This window comes from Bubalus bubalis, chromosome 3, assembly GCF_019923935.1.
Source record: "Bubalus bubalis isolate 160015118507 breed Murrah chromosome 3, NDDB_SH_1, whole genome shotgun sequence".
Classification (NCBI taxonomy): Eukaryota; Metazoa; Chordata; class Mammalia; order Artiodactyla; family Bovidae; genus Bubalus; species Bubalus bubalis.
The window spans coordinates 2018124-2031515 of record NC_059159.1 but is presented as its reverse complement, the minus strand read 5'-3'; the positions used below and the strand labels follow the sequence as shown (position 1 = coordinate 2031515).

The following is a 13392-nucleotide window of genomic DNA, read 5'->3' as shown; positions in this document are numbered from 1 at the left end:
CGTGATGAACGAGTGAATATTGCTATTCATGATTCTCAGAGGGAAAAAATACACCTTCTGGAACTTTCTTTCTCCCTTCAGATAACACTGGCTTTCCTCCTCTGCGTGCTGATAAAGCGGCCCATCCTGACTGGCGTGGTTGGCTCTCTCTTCACTGTGTTTTGGGGCTGTCTGGGCTTCACTGTGTTGTACAGACAGCTTCCGTCGTCACTGGGATGGGCTTTATGTCTGTTTAGCCCTTTTGCCTTCACTGCTGGGGTGGCTCAGGTAAGAACACAGCCATCTAGTGACTATTTATTAGAGTTTCAGCATTACTGAGACAGTTTGGTACTTCCTCAAGCTTAATGATCAATCACCCTGAATCTTAAGAAATTATGCTATTGAAAAGTTAAATAAAAAATATTATCGGGACTTCCCTGGTGACCCAGTGGTTGAGACTTCAGCTTCCAGTGCAGGGGGTGCAGGTTCCATCCCTGGTCGGGGAGCTCGGATCCCACAGACCTCTCGGCCAAAAGAAGAAAAGCAAAAAGAAAGCATAAAACTAAAGGAATATTGTAACGAGTTCAATAAAGAATTTGAAAATGGTCCACACCCCAAAAAAATCTTTAAAAAAGATCTTATCAGAGTTATCAAACAGATCATTTGTAAACTCTTGGGAAATTTAAATGAGAAAAATAATTGCTCAGGACCTGAGCTGGGCTCAGGGCCAGGCACCAGGAATTAGGCTCAGTTCTGTCACTTCCCGCGGAGTCACCTTGGGCGGGTCACCGGGCTTCTGCAGTTTCTCGTTGCTCGTCTGCAAAGTCAGGATGTTGGAATCGAGCTCACGGGTAATTGTGCTGTTATTTATGTATGAGGCTAGAACAACGTGCTGTGAAGCTTAGCTATGATATTTGTGATCTGTTTTATCTTTATTACCCTTAAAATCAACCTCTTCAAGTCTTCAGTACTTACGTAGTGTTTTAACACATCTGCAACATATGAACACTTGGGGTTTTCATACTTCCTTCAAATGGCCTCTCACTTCCCTGCCATCTCTGGGTTTCTCTTCCCAGAATAAATTATTTTTGGTTGCTTTCCCACTTCTCTAAATCCCCTTCCTGAAGATTTCTGATTAATGAATCAAATAAGTTTCTGTTCTTCAATTGTCCTACCTTCTCTTAGAGCATTTCCCACTCGGTGACAATAATTTTATTTGTCAAAAGCAACATTGCTACTCACAACTTCACGATGCAATTTTTAAGGAAAAGGAATATTAAAATTAAAATTGTATTTGCCTATGCAGCATCATTAAAAGAACTTCAGTTTTATCAGTTTGTCTAACTTTGACTGTGTTTTATTCTTTGTGGTCTCAGATTTCGCATCAAGAGTATCACGTGAGTGGTGTTGTTTTCCCTGATCCCTCTGGGGAGTCATACACAATGATAGTGATTTTCTTCCTTCTGGCATTTGACACTCTGCTCTATTTGACATTAACATTATATTTTGAGCACGTTTTGCCTGGTAAGTAATAGTGTAATGTGATTAGAGTTGAATTTAAAGTAATTCTGTGTCTTGAAATGTTGTTGACCTGTCTTTTTAAAAGCATTTCTGATTGCAGAGGAAATGAAAAACATCCAAAACAGTAGGATTTCCTCATTTGCATCTCACTGTTTAATGATCTGAATGGAACTATTTTGTTGAGACATTTTAATGAAAAACCACTTGCATTTCTGTTGGTTTATATCTTTTATAAAAGTAAGAAGTAAGGAGTGTGTGTGTGTGTGTGTGTGTTAACGGGAGAGGAAAGGAGACACCTAAATCAACCATTAGAGAACACTGCTTCTTAGCACTTGAGTTCACAGCCGTAAGATAAGATAGCTCATCACATCACTCCTGCTAATATTTGCCTCTAGTAAACTTGTTCTTCTGCATCTCAAAATATTAACATTTACAGTGCAAAGTTAACAGATAACTTCTCCCTTTTGTGAAAAAAATCAGTCTAACGGGAATGCTTTATATAATGTTCTACAAATAAAATAATAAACTCTATAATCAACTTTTAAATAATTATTATAAAACGCAAGTGTAGTCTACACAAATAACCCCAGGAACTAATATACCTGTATTCCCTTTGTGTGTGAGCTCAGTCACTCAGTCATGTCTGACAGTTTTGTGACCCTGTGGACTGTAGCCCACCAGGCTCCTCTGTCCATGGGATTATCCAGGCAAGACTACTGGAGTGGGTTACCATTTCCTCCTCGAGGGGATCTTCCCGACGCAGGGATCAAACCCAGGTCTCCTGCATTGCAAGCCGATTCTTTACTGTCTGAGCCACCAGGGAAACCCCTTGGTGGCCCAAACAATTTAACTATATGAAAAAATTTTTTCTCCAATACTTCCATCTAGAATTTAATTCCTATTTTAATAGGTGGCATTTCTGTTCTTTCTTATTAAGTCCTCCACGCGTTCATAATTACTATGCTTTTCTTCTCCGAATGAAATGAATTCTCGTGAAGATGCATGTATTTCCCAGTTTTCGTTTCCCCGCTTTTCCTGTTGCTTTTGCGCAGCGCAGCTCCCCTTTCTGGCCGGCTCACCTCTAGCTATTTTCGGCGCAGGTTCATCCTTGAGCCTCTCCTCTTGCCCACATTGAGTTTCTGAAGGCTCATCGCTCCCTCCTTTCTGTCTCTCTCTGCAAAGACCCGTTTTCCAGCTCTGCTTTTCCCTTATGTTTCCTCCACGTCCCCAGCATCTTTCTTTCCTGCACGCGGCTCCGTGTGTATCTCCCCCGCATTGGTCCCTCTCCTGGCGTGGCCCCTGTGTCTGCTCACAGTGCTGGCTTGCAACAGGGCGTGACATGCAGAAGCTCTGTGCTGCTTTCGTTCTCCTATGGTCTCTGGAAAAGCCTATTGAATTTCCTCTTCTTGTCACCAGTAAATTCATGTTCCGTGGATATATCATTAAAGTTCCATCTCATTTTATTTTTTCTGATGCTTTAGATCCAGAGCTGCCCTTTCTTTTAACCGTTGCCCTATATTCCTGTCTCTTATCATTAGAATATAAGTTCATTTAAATGTCAAATATTTTAATTGAGTCTACCATTCATATACAGGGGTATATGGAGGTATGAACTTCGCTGGTGGCTCAGTGGTAAAGAATCCGCCTGCCCACGCAGGAGATGCAGGTTCGATCCCTGGGTCAGGACAATCCCCTGGAGCTGGAAATGTCATCCCACTCCAGTGTTCTTACCTGGGAAACCCCATGGAAAGAGGAGCCTGGTGGGCTGCAGTCCATTGGGGTCATAAAGATTTAGACACGACTTAGTGACTAAACAACAAAAACAGCAAAATGGAGCTATATGCAGGGAACGGGAGGAAGGCAGTCAGGAAGTATGAAATCCCAGTTATAAATAAATAGTGTCCATGCGCATGATGACTGTATGTGACATGTGACATGCAGAAAAGCTGTGAAGAGCATAAATCCTGAGTTCCCATCACAAGGAGACTTTTTTTTTCCTTCTTTCATCCTATCTCTCTGAGATGAAGGATGTTAGCTGAACCTATTGTGGTCATCATTTCACACTATTTGTGAATCAAACCATTATGCTGTACTCCCTCAACTTATATAATTATGTATGTCAGTTATTTCTCAATAAAACTGGAAAAAATGAATAGAAGTCATTCATGTGTAGAAAAAATTGCCGTCAAGCTGCACTATGACAGGTGTAGTTCTTCACTGATGCTCTTTGCTTGACTCAACATGGAATCATGTCTTTATGGCTCAGATGAAAATGGCCAGCGGCATTCACCACTGTTTTTCCTGAAGTCTTCCTTTTGGTCCCAACACAAAAACACTCACCGTGAAGTCTTCGGGAATGAAATGAATTCTGAGCTCTCCTGCGATGATTCTTTCGAGCCAGTGTCTCCAGAGTTCCATGGAAAAGAAGCCATAAGGTGACTTAACAGTTTATGTGACTATGTACATGTTTAGGTAAATGCGTGATAAGTTAACTTGCGGCAAGGACGACCACAGGTCCACTGTTATGGATGATGTGGTTTTTTAAGATTTATTTATTGGTAATTGCAGGATAACTGCTTTACAATGGTGTGTTGGTCTCTGCCATACATCAGTGTGAATCAGCCGCAGGCACACACGTCCCCCCTCCTGAACCTCCCTCCCACCTCGCACCCCATCCCACCCCTCTAGGGTGTCACAGACCAGCAGGTTGAGCTCCAAGTCATGCAGCAAGTCCCCACTGGCTATCCACCCATTCTACACAGGATCCTGTGTGTGGTCAGAGCCACTCTCTCCATCTGCCCCACCCCTTCCTTCCCCCAGTGGGGCCACAAGTCTGTTCTCTGCATCTGCGTCTCTGTTGCTGTCCTGCACATGGACTCATCAGTGCCATCCGTCTAGATTCCACATATATGCGTTAACATGCGGTATTTGTCTTCCTCTTTCTGACTGACTTCACTTTGTATAATAGGCTCTAGAGTCGTCTACCTCGTCAGAGCTGCCTCAAATGCATTCCTTACAGCTGAGTGATATTCCATTGTATGTATGTACCAGCGCTTCTTTATCCATTCGGGATGATGTGCTTTCATTCTTTTAAAATTTTTTTTTAATTAGAGTATAATTAGTTTATCATATTGTGATGGGTTTTGCCATACATCAACATGAATCAGCATTAGTTGATGATGTGTTTTTGAAAGTTCCTTTCTTTCAGATATTTTTGCTTTCATCCTGAAAGACTTCTTCTTAATTAGTGGCTCCGTGACTTTCTGGTAAACTCTGAGCTCTCCAAGCCTCATTTCTTCCCAAGAAATATGTGATGTAATTCCATAGTACAGTGGGTTCTTCTTGAGTCAGTGAGATAATTAAGCAATATGTCTGTTACATAAAAGGAAGTGTGTACAAGTCAATTTATTATCCATGCGGGTTTGATATCCATGTACAGATATATAATAGAAGGCTGAGTTCATAAATCTGAAGCTTTGAAGAAAGATCTAAAGACACAGACTTGACAATGAGAATTTTTGGTAAGAGAGGAAGCAGGAAGAGGGGGTGATACTGTATGGCAACGATCTGAGAATAAGAAAAATAGCTGGTTGGTATAGAGTCCAATTTAAGGAGTCCATAAGGTATGCCCAGAAGGAATATTGAGAATGAGGTGGAAACCAGAAGCGAACAGAGCTGAGGACAAGAAGACAAGGGTGTGCAATTGTCAAGTCAGTGATGAGGTTTATGAAATAAGGGCTGAAAAGTGACCGCTGGATGTGCTACTTAGGACGTCATGGGTAACTTCATTGAGAATGGCTTCAGAAGCGTGGTGGAGTCCCAGGCTCTGTGTCTTAGGCTGGGAATGAAGGTGGGGAAAACAAATGAAACAGAGAGCAGAAGCCACTATTATTTTGATAAATTTGCCCGAGGAAGAGAAGAACGATCGAATAATCAAGAGAGAGGAAGCCTCTCTCCACTGCTCCCCCTCCTTGGCTTCTTCCTGGCTTTCTTCCAACAGTAGCTCCCCTTCATTTGCTAACGCAGCTGGAAGGCATGAAATGCCGGCTTGGTGTCCGTAGAAATCGCCTTTGGGCCAGGCAGGGGCTTTTGCCCTCCTCTTCCCGTTAAGATGGATCCTCTTACCAGTTTGTGGGAAGCGGGTCCCACCTCCACCCCCTCGCTCAGCCGGTGTCTCCCTGTGCTCCTGAGAACTCCGACAATAAATCCCTCCTGTGGGGAAGGTTACGGTCAATCATGAGCAGTAGTGTTGGCCGGCGGCGTCATCTGCGTCATCAGAAACTGTAATCACCTCATAGTCTTCAATCTTCTTTCAGAATCAGAAATCTTAGAAAAGAATATAAAGGAAAGCCTGAGAAAGTAGAAGCATTGCAAGGTAAAGAGAACAACTCCTTGTTTTGATGTTTCTGATTTTAAATGTTTTTCATTTCTTGAAAATACAAATAGTCATAATGGAAAATTAGAGAATGAATATAGATAAAAGGAAACTTTTTTTTTTTAATTTCTACTATGAGGCATAATCACTAATACATATTTTTCTATGTATGGATGAGACAGTTTAAGATATGGGATTGTACTAATTATGCCAGTGTGTAATCTTTGACACTAGCTTGGAGCATCACCAGATTTGTTGGTGTTAACATTTTCATAGGGCTTTGCATCATCTGTTTTGGGCTGTGCTTTGCTTTATTTTTGATTCTCTTACAATTTAACCCCACGATTTACATTTTCAGAGAGTCTCTTAACAATTCTGGGATGCTCATAGAACTCTTTGCTGCTTCCCAATGGAGTTAGATAATTTCTCAAATGTTAAAACACTGTCAAATCATAAGCATGCATGTATGAGGATGCCCGTGACGTGTGCTGGAGCCCAGCAGCCCTCTCTGAGGCCACGCCCACACTTGTGAGACGGGTCAGAAGCTGACTGCTGCCAGGGAAGCTTGAGCACCCTGTCCTTACCGGCCCCCTTCCCTACTAAGACAGAGCAGACAGCATACGCTGCTCCTTTGCCTCTGGCTCTGGCTCTGGGACCCTCAGTGAGACTGCTTTTTAGTAGAAATGGAGACTTGCCTTTTCCAGGAAGTATTAATACATACTCTGCTTCCTCTGTTTTTATCCTCATATCTGTGGCTATGTTTTCTAATATTAACTGTATATATCCTTTGACATTCAAAGTATTTGTGGTAGGGAGGAAAGTGGGAATTTATATTTCCAGTCTTGATCTAATTTCTTCAGAGGAAGTGAGGCTTTGTCTTCATAAATAGACACAAGTAGATATATAATTGTAAAAAGTCATATTAAAATACAGTGAAATGAAATGAAGTGCGGAGGTACACTTTACTCTTTCAGTGTTTTTTTTTTTTTAAGGCCCACTTCATTGGAGTATAATCCAAAGTCTAACTTTCAGATTTTATCCGGAAACAGGCATATGTCTTGATGTCTATGAAGGCCAGCTCACAGCGATTCTTGGCCACAGCGGAGCTGGCAAATCCTCTCTGCTGAGCATTCTTGGCGGCTGGTCTGCTTGCACTGAAGGTGAGAAGAGAATTTTACAAACCAAGGTGGCTGCTGAACAGCTTCCTCAGTCTGATTATGTGAAAGAAAAATGTTTCTCAGAAAGAGGCTTTTTGCAAAGTTGAGCCATTTAAAATGGGAAATATTTATTTCGTGTTTACATAAACTAGAATGCTTCTCTCTTTTTTTCACTATTATTTGTCATTCTGTATATATTTTGCATTGCTTTAGACAATGGTATTTATGTCAAGAATATTCTGCATCTTTTCAATGTATTAATTACATAGCTATAAAATGGGAGTTTCTTCAATGAATATCGTATATTATCACTCTGCATAGAGTTAATATCCTGGTGTTAAAGACTTACATTTTTTTATCTATAGGATCTGCCACTATTTACAACACCCAACTCTCTGAAATAATGAACATGGAAGAAATCAGAAATTACACTGGATTTTGTCCACAATTTAATATCTACTTCGATTTTCTTACTGTGAGAGAAAACCTCAGGCTATTTGCTAAAATAAAAGGGATTCCACCGAAAGAAGTGGAACAAGAGGTAGATGAACATATTAGAATTGATGACTTTGGAAATAATGTACTTAGTTTGCTCCTGATCATATTTTTGTTCGACTTTTACTCTTTCATAAATAAAACTTAATTAATGGAGTTCTAGAATCAATTCCTTCTAACTATTAGCAAATTAAGACTGCTTCGGGTAAAATGTTTTCTATTAATGTAGTTTTTTTGATAGGTAAAAGGCATTACGATGGAATTAGACATGCACAATATTCAAGATGTCATCGCTAAAGAGTTAAGTGGTGGACAGAAGAGAAAACTCACATTTGGGATTGCCATTTTAGGAGATCCTCAGGTAAGAGATAAAAATATCTTTGAGATGAATTTGGATTGAAGGATGTAAAATGATTGTTAAAGTCCAGACTGCACTTGAGTTGCCAAACGTGAGAGTAAATTTGTAACACAGGGCCACACGAGCCTGTTGGGGATCCGATGAAGGGCTCTGTTTGAACGCAGACGTCATACTGGGTTCCGTGTTGTTTTCGGAAGAGCCTCTCTCTAAACAGAAGGTGCTTTCGCGTGCTCTCCACTGCAGGTTTTGCTCCTGGACGAGCCAACTGCTGGACTGGATCCTTTCTCAAGGCACTTCATGTGGAACTTCCTGAAGGAGCGGAAAAATAACCACACGATCCTTTTTAGTACCCAGTTCATGGACGAGGCTGACATCCTGGCTGGTGAGTCTTGGGTTCTTTATACTGACTCGGTATTCAAGGGCTTAATACGAGAGAGATTCTCTCTAACTTCTGTTGGAAAGAAGAGAGTCTCGTTTGCCATGCGTCTGAGAAAGGGCATCTGAAAGTGGCACTTGGTGTCCAGGCATTCTGACCCCCTTGAGTTCTCAGACTCACACTTTATGTATCTTCCTGTCTGTAACTTTCTGGGCTGTTTATATTAATCACAAGTGCATATTTTTAAAAATTTGAAATGCCAGTGTTACTTTCTATGTGTGTGCGTGCGTGCTAAGTAGGTTCAGTCGTGTCCGACTCTTTGTAACCCCATGGACTGTAGCCCGCCAGGCTCCTCTCTCCATGGGATTCTCCAGGCAAGAACACTGGAGTGGGTTGCCATGGCCTCCTCCAGGGGATTTCCCTGACCCAGGGATCGAATCCGCGTCTCCTGCACTGGCGGGCAGGTTCTTTACTACTAGCACCAGCTGGGAAGCTCTATTGTGTGTGTGTGTGTGTGTGTGTGTGTGTATATGGGTATACAAAAATATGTGTCTTCCCACTGAAGTGACTTAGCACATGCACATACAAAAATATATATTTTTTGTTGAGTAGAAAGGAATGTTTAGCTGGGAAAAACTCTTTTTTAAATTTGCAGTCCTTTGTGCCTTTCTAGGGAGATCCTTTCTTTACTGAATGAGGTGTCGGGTGTGAAGTTGGGAGAATTACAGAGACAGCAAACATTTTGCCTCGGAAATCTTGGCATGTGGGGAGGACAGTTTCAGTGAGGCCAGAGATCATGTAGAGAAGGAATCTGGGGAAAATGAGGTCAGAAAGGGTCTCAGGGAAGGGAGAGAAATTTTTGCTGTTGATGTGCCTTGTAAGAGTATCTGAAGTTTCCCGCATGAAATCGAGGTTAGATGCACTTTATCTCTTGTGTCAGTTGTCTCCTGCCTCAAAACTGCTGTCACAAGCCATCTCGAAGCTCGGTGCCCTAAATCAATAGGCATTCACTTAGCCCGTGTGTTGCAGAGTTGGCAGTTCAGCTGGTGGTTGAATGGCCATTGGCTTTTGCTGTTGTCGCTTAGTCGTGCCCGACTGTTTGCGACCCCATGGCCTGCAGCACGCCCCGGCTTCCATCCTCCGCGGTCTCCTGGAGTTTGCTCATATTCGTGTCCACTGAGTCAGTGATGCCGTCCAACCATCTCATCCTCTGTTGTCCCCTTCTCCTTCTGCCCTCAATCTTTCCCAGCATCAGAGTCTTTTCCAATGGGTCGGCTCTTTGCATCAGGTGGCCAAAGTTTTGGAGCTTCATCTTCAGTATCAGTCCTTTTAATGAATATTTAGGGTGGATTTCCTTTGCGAGGGTGACTTAGGTAACTCGGCCCCCTGTAGGTGTATTACATCTTCTAGGAGGCATGGTCCAGGCAGGTTCTCATGGCATTGACTGAGCCCTGAAAGTGCAAGACCCAGTGCATCAGCCCATCTCATGGTCCAGGCAGGTTCTCATGGCATTGACTGAGCCCTGAAAGTGCAAGACCCGGTGCATCAGCCCATCTCATGGTCCAGGCAGGTTCTCATGGCATTGACTGAGCCCTGAAAGTGCAAGACCCGGTGCATCAGCCCATCTCAAGCCTCTGTGTGCCCAGGTCACCGCTGTCAGTCCCAAGGTGGAGACTGGTGTCAAGTAGCAGCATCTAGGAACTCAGTGGTACCAGGGTTGCATTCATCCTGAAAAATCCAGCCAGTTTTGGTCTCCAGAGAGAATGTTCTATACAAGGAGTTTACAAAATTTACTCTTTCTCTCTTTCTACTCAGATAGGAAAGTGTTTCTGTCTAACGGGAAGCTCACATGTGCAGGGTCATCTTTGTTCCTGAAGCGGAAATGGGGTATTGGATATCACTTAAGGTAACGTATTCTGGGTGTGATTGTTGTTGATAAGACTGTATCCACATGAGGGGTGACCATATTGTAATTCCATGTAATCTTTAGAACTGTAAGAAAAGTCAGCTTCATTTGGAGAGGGGATTGATTTACAACAGACACTACGAAATATCTTGTTAACATTTTCTTATTGGTTACACCTTGGTTTTAAGCATGCACATTTCTAAAAATGTCTGTATCTTTCAATACAACATTTTTGGCAATATTTATATAGGAAAAATCTGCAGTTGTGTCCCCCTAAAAGCAGTCGATCATTTTTAATAAAACGGTTTGTCCTAAAAGTCTAAAATTGTATTCCAAATCCACTTCCTAGAATGTCAGAACCGGTTACTGATGTTCGCAGGGTATGCCTGTAATATATACAGACTGTTTAACCAAAAACTGTCTTTTAGTGATGAGTCATATTGGAGAAGAACTTGAAGGACTCATGCCTCTTTTGAAAATTTAGTTTACACAGGAATGAAAGGTGCAATACGGAGAGAATCACATCCCTCATCACACAGCACATCTCAGATGCCAAGTTAACAGCAGAAAGTGAAGAAAAACTTGTGTATACTTTGCCCCTGGAGAGGACAGACAAGTTTCCAGGTAACAGACTGTGTGACCACGTAGAGCACGGCCCCTGGCCCACAATGACTCTGACTGCATTTTCCACGGCTCCCCAAGTCCTGCTCCGAAGCTTCTACATGAAAGTATCCATAAGCACGCTCCCTCCCATGTCCAATGTAATGAAGTGTGTGACTTGGACATGGTTTTGATGAGAGAGCATCTAAGTTTCCCTGAATGTAGTCCACTGAGAAACTCGGGTTTGCTCTCTTCATCAACGTTAAACGAAGCTTTGACATATATCTTTCCTGAAACAGCAGAAACCTTTCATTTCTGTTTGAGATACAGGCTCAATAAACCTTATTTTTAAAACATTTGCAAGCAGGTCTATAGTTTCTTGGTAAATTATAATTTTAATTATGAATGTAAGATACTGATTATAAAAAAATTTGGAAAGTACAAAGAAGAAAATTCAGTTTATTCCATGCTGCCTGAATGTTTACTTTGAAGTTTTTTGAGTTTTTAAATAGACATACAGATACAAACACACACATGGCCATAGAAATGCAGGAGATTTTAAAGTTTATGAAACTATAATAGAGATGTAAAATAACAAAAATGATTTGAAGGACAAGAGAACGCCTTATGGGAATGTTTTCTTGAATTGCTGGCATCTCTAATGTGAAAATATTTTCAGATTTATCTATCCTGAGTAATTGTTAGCAATTAGTATTTTAGTGTACTCTTTACCAATAATAATTGCATTGTTTTGTTACTTTGCTTTTTAGATCTTTGCAGAGACCTTGAAAACTCTTCTGACCAGGGCATAATGAATTTTGGTGTTTCCATGACAACTCTAAATGAAGCATTCTTGAACCTAAAAGGCAGATCAGCAATTAATGGGCCAGGTATAAAAATGTGTGTCTAGCAGGAAATTAAGGAGAAAGAAAATGACCATGTGTTAATTCATATTTATAGATTTTTCTGTGGAATTCTAACTAGAAGGTGAATTAGGCATAAAGGGGGCCATCCACCTTTTAAGGTATCGTGAATGTTTTATAGTAATGTCATCAGGCTTGGGGCCAGACCCCGCTCCTTGTGACGCTGTGCGCCCCCCTGTCGGGTCTAACCTCTTCCCTCTGCAGTGCCCACCACTATCCCTCAGTAGCTCTCTGCTAACGTCCTAAATCCAGGTTTGTCTCTTTCTTGCCATTCCCTGTAAGAATGTTCTGTTGCCTAGCTAACCAACTCATTCTAATTAACATATTCATGGCAGATAATTAAATAAGATGTTATCTTCTCTTACTTTACAGTAATAATAATTTGAAGAATTTAGAAGCCTACTATGTGCCAGACATAATGCTCAACTGTTGGATTCTGTTGGGTTTTTTTTTAAACCTGATTTTATTTTTATTCTTTAAAAGTATTTATCTATGGCTGCACGGGGTCTTTTTTGCTGTGTGTGGGCTTTCTCTACTTGTGGCGAGAGGGGCCTGCTCTCCAGCTGTGGGGCACGGGCTGCTTCTGGTGGCAGCTTCTCTTGTTGCAAAGCATGGGCTTCGGGGCACACAGGCTTAATTGCCCCAAAGCTTGTGGGATCTTCTCAGATTGGGGATCGAACCCGTGTTCTCTGCATTCCAAGGCAGAGTCTTAATCACTGGACCACCCAGGAAACCCAGGATTCTGTTGTTCTTAATCCCCATAAGTTATTTTATTTATATTATGACGTAGGTGAGAAAGTGAGATTTACACATTTGAGCGATTAGCCGTAGTCATACGGCTCACGTGTGGTGTGGGTGGGACTCAAACAGGGGATCTTCATGGACTTTCTCTTACTTAACACCATGGTGGCTTGAAAAAGTCACTGAATGTCAACCGTCAGTGATAAACTGATCCTCTGGAGAAGACAAAGGAAGGAGGAGAATTTTTAGGAAATTCGGCTGTAGAAATTTATCATGGTGTTTTTGCGTAAGACACGCTCTGCACAGATCCCTCAGTGAAGAGCTTTCGCTACAGATACAAATGAAGTCATGCTTCTCTAGACGCCTAAACCATGCTCTCAAACTGACTCCCTCCCTCCCCGAAACTGCATCCATTACATTTGTTTGAAGGAAAGATTTGAATGTAAAAGTTATGGCTATCAGCAGTCGATGTGTTAGAAGTGTTGTTTCAAATAGTCTAACATCATTTCTCAAAGTTTCTAAAGAGAAAATGTAAGTAAAGTAACCTCTTGTAATAGTTTATCACATGGTTACAGATCCCGGTGTCGGGGGACCGGCGGAAATCGACGCGACCCAAGACCCTGGAGCGGAGTCTGAAGCCCAACAGGCTCTTCGTTCCCTTCCGGAAGTGAAACAGGCCGCCAGTTCTGCAGCTCTGTGGAGACGCCAAGCCTGTGCGGTGGCGAGACTCCGCTTCTTAAGGCTGAGGAATGAGAGGAAGATTTTCTTGTCCTTGTGAGTATTGCACTTTTTAAGAAATTTTTTTGTTTTGTTATTTTAAAAATATTTATTCACTTACTTTTTCTTGTCTCCGTGCGGTCCTGGCTGCAGGGCGCGTTCTCTCCCTGTGGCTGGCATCTCTCCAGCTGCAGTGCTCAGGCTTAGTTGCTCCAAGGCACGTGCGATCTTAGTTCCCCAACCT

General features: G+C 42.0%; 1 protein-coding gene across 8 annotated transcripts in view; it reads left to right on the top strand.

The window, feature by feature from the left end:
- The window catches only part of LOC102413990 (ATP-binding cassette sub-family A member 10), a 54358-nt gene that overhangs the window by 12265 nt on the left and 28701 nt on the right, over positions 1-13392 (top strand). For 7 of the 8 annotated variants that reach the window (XM_025279364.3, XM_025279363.3, XM_025279361.3 and 4 more), the window contains exons 8-19: positions 82-267; positions 1356-1503; positions 3767-3935; positions 5817-5875; positions 6868-7035; positions 7398-7573; positions 7769-7888; positions 8129-8267; positions 10077-10167; positions 10652-10791; positions 11538-11657; positions 13007-13205. In XM_025279364.3, coding sequence (XP_025135149.3) covers positions 82-267; positions 1356-1503; positions 3767-3935; positions 5817-5875; positions 6868-7035; positions 7398-7573; positions 7769-7888; positions 8129-8267; positions 10077-10167; positions 10652-10791; positions 11538-11657; positions 13007-13205 — 1715 coding nt within the window. The remainder of the gene's footprint in view (positions 1-81; positions 268-1355; positions 1504-3766; positions 3936-5816; positions 5876-6867; positions 7036-7397; positions 7574-7768; positions 7889-8128; positions 8268-10076; positions 10168-10651; positions 10792-11537; positions 11658-13006; positions 13206-13392) is intronic. The other variant, XM_025279362.3, reaches the window with a different exon arrangement.